A 6,634-nucleotide genomic window follows, 5' to 3' on the forward strand; every position below is an offset into this window, starting at 1 on the left:
CCCAGGGAGGCCCCTTCCACTTCAGCTGTGTAAACAGAGGCCCTGCCTTCCTTTCTGAGGCCCCTGCAGGTTGTCATCCCCCACCGCCGCCCCCTCCTGGAGCAGGGAATTTCATTGACTGTGTGGGGTCGCCAGTTTGTGAAGTTATATGACTCGGTGTGAATTGAAGTGTGCAAAATTGTGTGTGAGCCTGAACACAAGGCCAGAGCGTCCCCCCTGGCCAACAGCAGCCTCTCAGGGGCAGGTCGGGAGACTCCAAGGCCACTTGAACTGAACTCTCTCCGGTCCCCAGGCCGGTCCGTCCGCAGTTTTGTAGCCAAGTATGGTAACAGCCCCCTAATTACCCGTGGCCAGACGCTGTGGTGAAAGCCAAGAGTGTGATACTGGCCTTCTGGAGGAGGGGCTGCATCTGCCCCTCCTCTCTTCAGCCTCTGTGGAAACTGGAGCCCAGGCCTCCCGGCTCACATCTCAGGTCACTGGCTCTGCCTGCAGCTGCTCTTCCTGCTCTGGACCCATGGTGTCCCGGCTGGCTCGGCCCTAGCACATCTGGGCTGTTTCTCTGTGTCAGCATCACGCTTGCCAGTAGGACATCCAGGATGAGCTACCCAGCCTGTGGGTCCCCAGCACTTCCCACCTCTGTCCCTCCTGCTAGCCCTCGCCCCTACCTAGCTCATGTCCTTCATCCACCCCTGTGACCCCCATCCGGGTCATATCTCCTGGTCCTAGCTCATGTCCCTCCATTTCAACCTCTGCCCCAGCCCAGCCCATGTCACCCCCACATCTACCCCATGACCGGTGTACCCCTGCTCAGCCCATGCTCCTGGGTTTGCCAACTGGGCAGAACAGGGAGGGTAAGGGAGACCACGGAAGGTTTCGGAGCTGAGTAGCTCTAAGCTGGACAGGTGTGGACGGGGCCCAAGTCCTCTTTCAACCCCAAAGCTTCTAGAACTGAAGGGAGGGAGAGAAGGGGGTCAAGGGTCAGAGAAATTCTGAGATGGAAGATGGGAGGGGAGGTCTCCACCCTGCCCCAGGCTCCAAAACATGCTGAGCCCAAAGCACCCCCCAGGGCAGCCCTCAGGCCCCCTCAAGAGCCAACACCCACCCTTGCAGGCCCCCAACCCCGGGGACAAGGCTTTGAGCCCAGCCTGGATTGCCAATAGCCCTGCTGACCTCACATCCAGAAGGGGAGGATGTGGCTGGCTCTCTAACCTCGCTCCTCCAGCCAAAATCTGTGTAGAGTTGTTAGTTGTGGCTGCTGTTTCTCACCCTGGGGAGGGTAGGAAGGAAAGGATGTGTGAGCGTTTCTGTCTGTCCATGTCCTGGGATGCCCCTTTGAGGCCCTTCTGGGAATCCCAGCGTGTGTTGATACGACCCCTCTTGAGGCCTGTGTGGAGGTGACCAGAACTAGACATCAAGGGTGAGAGGACCCTACCGGGGCAGGGGGTGGGGGTGGGGTGATGCCCTGCCATCTGGAGCTGCCTTTGCCAGTCTAAAGCCAGCACCGCTCACTAAATTGAACTTCCCTGGCCTCAGGGCCATGTTCTTCGGGGATGTGGCCAGGACACCAGCAGTATGTCAGGTCCCGGGGGCACTGTCTGGTAGCCATGAGTAGAATTTAGGGGCATCCCAGGTGCTGGGGGTTGGCAGCAGGAAGGAAGTGTCTTAGCCTGGCTTCCCCGCGCCCTGCTGCATCCTTCCCCTTCCCCCCAGTATCCTGCTCAGTCCTGTAGCCCAGCTGTGCATGTGGTTCTGCGCACCCCTTTCCTGCTTTATCTTCTCCATCAGCAGGTATTGAGTCTGGATCGTAGGCCCCTTTCCTGCCTGCCTGCTACCCCTGCCCTCACTCTCACCTCCAGCCTTTGCTTTCAGGCTGGCCCACCACAGGCTTCATCTCACCTCGGCCTGGGCCAGGAAGTGCTGGGCTATGCAGACTTTTAGGCCCCAAGGCAGAGGCCCTGTGCCCTGCAGGCTCAGGGTCATGGTATCTGTGCTGAGTCCTCACCCTACTCCCTTTTACATGCTCTGGAAACTAAAGCCTTGCCTGAAGGGTATCCCAGCAGCATCCCAGAGCTTCCTGAAGCCCCAGCCTGGGGGAAAATGAAGAGATATTGATGTGTGTGGTGCTTCCTCCTTAATCCCTGCCTGTGGGGATTTAAGAGGTTTCAAAGACCAGGCTGCAATTCCTGGGAAGACGCAGATCTTCTCTTCTGGGGCATCACAATCTGGTAGGAAAAATGGGGGCTCAGGACACCTGAGTTTCAGTCCTGGGTCTGCCATGGATATCGAAGTGACTGTGGGCAACTCACTTGCTCTCTCAGAGCCTTGGTTTTAATGTATGTAAAATGTGGGCTTTTGATTGGCTCCTCCAGTCCGGGTCTGAGGTCCTTTGATGTCTTTCCCCAAGAACTCTGAGTGACTTTGGTGGATGAGGTGGCAGGAGGCAATCAGGATTTGTGGGGAAGGGCTCTGGGTGGTGGTTCAGGGTCCAGTATTCAGAGCACAGTGACAGGCAGATCCACTTTGAATGCCAACCTTGAGGGACATGGCCTCTTAGACCCTCAAGTTTTCTCATCAGTGCTATTGGTTGAGCAAGACTTCCAAAGGCGTGGTGCCCGCAATGCGTGTGAAGCAATGGGCAGGGAGTCGGGCCCATAGTAGGTACTGAGTGAATGAAAGCTGGCTTGGTCTAGCTCCTGCTCCACTGACTGGCCTTTTTACAGCCTTCCCATTCTTAGACTTTTTTTTTTTTTATTTAATTTTTATTTATTTACTTGACTGCTCCGGGTCTTAGTTGCAGCACGTGGGATCTTGAGTTTTGGCATGCAGGATTTAGTACTTCAACCAGGGATCGAACCTGGGCCCCCTGCATTGGGAACACGCTAACCACTGGACCACCAGGCAAGTCCCCCATTCTCGGATTTTTTTAAACCCACTAGGCCCTCCCCATCCCAAGCGGGCCAGCTCCTGCCCCATGTGGCCCTGGGATTGGAGGGAGCCTGCAGCCTGGGGCCCACAGCTGCGGCTCCTTTATGGGACAAACCCATTCTCCTCAGCCTTCAAGGTCCCAGTAGGGCCCCAGCTCTGTGTATCTCCTCCTGCTGTGTCCCCGGGGTAGGGTGTGGTTTTTCCTCCGGGTTCCTGTAGCCTCCTGGCATCTACCAGTGTAACACCTGATTGTATGTTCATATGTGTGTGTGTTACTAATTCCTCTTCACCTATCATCACACACATATAACCCATGATGAATTATGATCCTGAGGCTAAAAACTGTGTCTTCTTTGTATCCTCAGTCCCCAGGATAGGGCCTAGCACTCAGCAGGTACCAATAAATGTCTATTGAATCCATGAACAACTGGATCGATGAGCCTTAACTTTTCAAGTCTTGTCTTCACATTGGGAGCCTCAGACTACTGCGCTGGCCTTCCCTGGTCCTTTCCCCACCTGCCCCCGCACCCCCATTCCCACAGCTCTGCTGGTGGAAAATCTACCCACTCTCCAGGGTCCAGTTGAAATTCCATTTCCTGTGTTGCAGGAGTACAGAGGGGGAGAAGACACAGTCCCTGCTGCCCAGAGAGTCACAATGTAGCTGGTAAGAGCCACAGGACACACAGGAGGGGCGCTCACCCAGGACCAGCCTGCCCACACAGTGCCCCGGTTGGGCTGGAGTCATAGCTAGACAATGAAGAAAAAGACACCCACTCTCAGGCCAGGGAGCTTGGCTGGGCAAGGGCCACCTGGATAGACTTTAGCCCCTATCAGCAACCCTTCACTGCCCTCCCAAAGTGCCCACCTGAACAACCCTGACCTCACCTGGCTTGGGAGGGGCTATGACCTTTGACTGCTTCCACCGTGGTCCCATCTTTTTTATTATTATTATTCGGCCACACCATACAGTATGTGGGATCCTATTTGCCTGAACAGGGATTGAACTCATGCCTCCTGTATTGGAATGCAGATTCTTATGCAATGGAATGCATTCCCTGGACTGCCAGGGAAGGCCCTGTCCCAGCTTTCACCTTCTGTCCCCTCACTCTCCTGATGGACACAGGAGGCTGTAGTTACGTGCTGCCCCAGCACCAGCAAACTCTCTGCCTTTTGGCCATAATGTTTTCTGTTTGTTTTTGTTGTTTAATATTTCTTTATTTTTGGCTGCGCTGGGACTTCATTGCTGTGTGCGGGCTTTCTCTAGTTGCAATGAGAGAGGACTCCTCTCTAGTCGTGTGTGGGCTTTTCATTGCAGTGGCTTCTCTTGTTTGCAGAGCATGGACTCTATAGAGTGCGGGCTCAATAGTTGTCTCACATGGGTTCAGTTGCCCCATGGCACATGGAATCTTCCCAGACCATAGATCTAACCCATATCCCCTGCATTGGCAGGTGGATTCTTAACCACCAGACCACCAGGGAAGTCCAGCCATAACTTTTTACATGGAAAAAAAAATTGCAAAGGATTATAAAGGAAACCAATTATATTGAAACACAGTTATAAAACATCTACATTTTTTGGTATAGTAATATATATGCTTCTTTATTAACACATTAAAAACAAGATCTAACAACTACGGTTATTTCAAAGTAGTGATGAGAGTAAATGATATTTTGCAATATCTTCAAAAACTATAACACATTCTGAACACATCTGTGATTTCTGTTGGTTACAAAGTCACAGGCACTCTTAAAACTACTGTGGCTTATTGCCCGTACATAGGAGAATGGTAAATTTCAGTTACAGGTGAGTAAAAGTAAAGATATAATCTTTTCCTATCTAGTTTCACAACCCCCTGAAATCCATAGACCCCAATCAAGAACTTCTGGTTACAGAATAGAATGGGAAGGAAAGGAGAAAACCATCATCATTGAGCCTTATATTCCCTCTGCCATTTAATCTTTACACCAATCCTGTGAGAGATGTATTATAACTAGATTTTCTGATGAGATACTTGCGGCTCAGAGAGGTTGAGTGTGTTGCCCAAAGTCATCCAGGCCCTGCTCAGAAGCCTTTATTGCTCCTCCACACAGAGGTGTCTCCTTAGGGGAGATGAGCTACATAGCAAGATATTCAGTTGACCCTTTGGCCCTAGAGTCCTGTCTCCTCCCCAGGCCTTGTGACCTGTGGGGTTTATTTAACCAGTGTACAGAAGAGTGATGGCCCCTGGAAATCACACACACTCAGTTATTTTTATCTCCAGTTTATTTTTTTTAGACTAAGAGCAGAGTATGAAAGTCACAGCCAAAGCACTTGAAAAAGGCCCAGGAGGATGGGTGGGGACCACAGAGGATGGGCAGAGCAAGGTCCTGGGAGCTGGGCCCCGGCTCAGGGCTGGAGGGGAGGGGGCATTGTTGTCTCACGGTCTCCAAAAGTGTCTGTGCGTTGCATAGGTCCTGTCTTCACAGAAGACAAAAGAGGGGCCAGGGGGTCCCCCGGGGTTGCGGGGGGCTAACCTGGTGGGGAAAGGATCTGAAGCTGGAGGGGGAAGTCAAGGAAGGTCAGGGGGTTAAGGAGGGGGAGGGACTCTGTCCGTCTGTACATTATATATAGATATATAGAGTCTGTACATGCCTGCCTGGCACCCCAATGCCCACCCCTTGTCACCCTTGTCCACTGTCGGCGGCCCCCCGCAGTGGTGTCTGCTTGTAAACTTGGATTCAATCCAAACCACAATCCTGGGAGTGGGAATGGGAAGAGGACGTGCTTATTGCTGTAAACAGGGGAGGGGCAGCAGGTGGTGCCACCCCCTCACCCATCTAGTCCCCTCCCTGTGTTCTGGCCCTGGAAGAGAGTGACTGGGGGTGTCTCCCACACTTCGATTTGCTCTCTCTGGGGCACATTTGTCTCTCGGGGGTGGGGGGAAAAAGGGGGAGGGCACCAGGGGTCACAGAAAGGTACCAGGGGGCAGGGAGTCCTGAGCACCGCCCTTTACAGCTCCCGGGTTTGGTACCAAACATTACCAGAGCCACAAGGCCACTTGGGACCCGTGGCTGTCCCTGTACCTGGTCCACTACAGTGCCCTACTTGGTGGAGAGGGGACAGGAGGGGTGAGCACAGATGTATGCTGCAGACCCCACTTCCAGCCGTCAGAGGAGGGGTCTAGGCCCCACGGCTAGGCTTCCCTGGAGAGGCCAAAGGCTCCCTGCTCTGTCCCAGCCCCGCCCCATCTCTCCCCTCCAAGGGAGGGGGCAGAGCTAGGAGGCCAAGAGTGTCATCAGGAAGAAGGCGATGCCCACCGCCAGGGGCAGATGTTCCCGCTTGGGGCTGGTACCGCTGATGCTCTTCTCAAGCTTGGGCACCTGGGGGTTCTCTCCCTCAAAGTCTTCTGTGGATAGATGAAGAGACAGACTGGTGAGAGCCGGGCTGCGCGCTGGGGCGGGAACACGCGGCAGCGGTAGCAGCAGTGGAGCGGGGGACGTGAGCACCACAGGGGTGGTAAGGATCGGTGCCCCCGGGGGAAAGACATGCAAGAGGAGCAGGCACCGGGGAGGGGGCTGCGGTTCCAGAAGTGGCCACCAGAGGGCGCTGCGCAGACTCACCCAGCACGTTGATCTTCACATGGGGGCCCATGGTGAACTGGGGGAGAGTGGGGACCGGCTTCTCCCCGGAGTGCGATGCTGCGGGGTGGGGTGCGGGTGGGGAGAGAGG

At 54.3% G+C, this 6,634-nt stretch overlaps 1 protein-coding gene across 1 annotated transcript in view; it reads right to left on the reverse strand.

Annotated features, from left to right (window-relative positions):
• Window positions 1–5,170: 5,170 nt before the first annotated feature.
• Window positions 5,171–6,634, reverse strand: part of EFNA3 (ephrin-A3) — an 8,848-nt gene continuing 7,384 nt past the window's right edge. The window contains exons 4-5 of the mRNA XM_010838304.1: window positions 6,526–6,603; window positions 5,171–6,311 (exon numbers count right to left, since the gene is read on the reverse strand). Of these exons, the coding sequence (XP_010836606.1) occupies window positions 6,181–6,311; window positions 6,526–6,603 (209 nt within the window). The 3' untranslated portion in view covers window positions 5,171–6,180. The remainder of the gene's footprint in view (window positions 6,312–6,525; window positions 6,604–6,634) is intronic.

This window comes from Bison bison, unplaced genomic scaffold (genome assembly GCF_000754665.1).
Source record: "Bison bison bison isolate TAMUID 2011002044 unplaced genomic scaffold, Bison_UMD1.0 scf7180017864093, whole genome shotgun sequence".
Taxonomy (NCBI): Eukaryota; Metazoa; Chordata; class Mammalia; order Artiodactyla; family Bovidae; genus Bison; species Bison bison.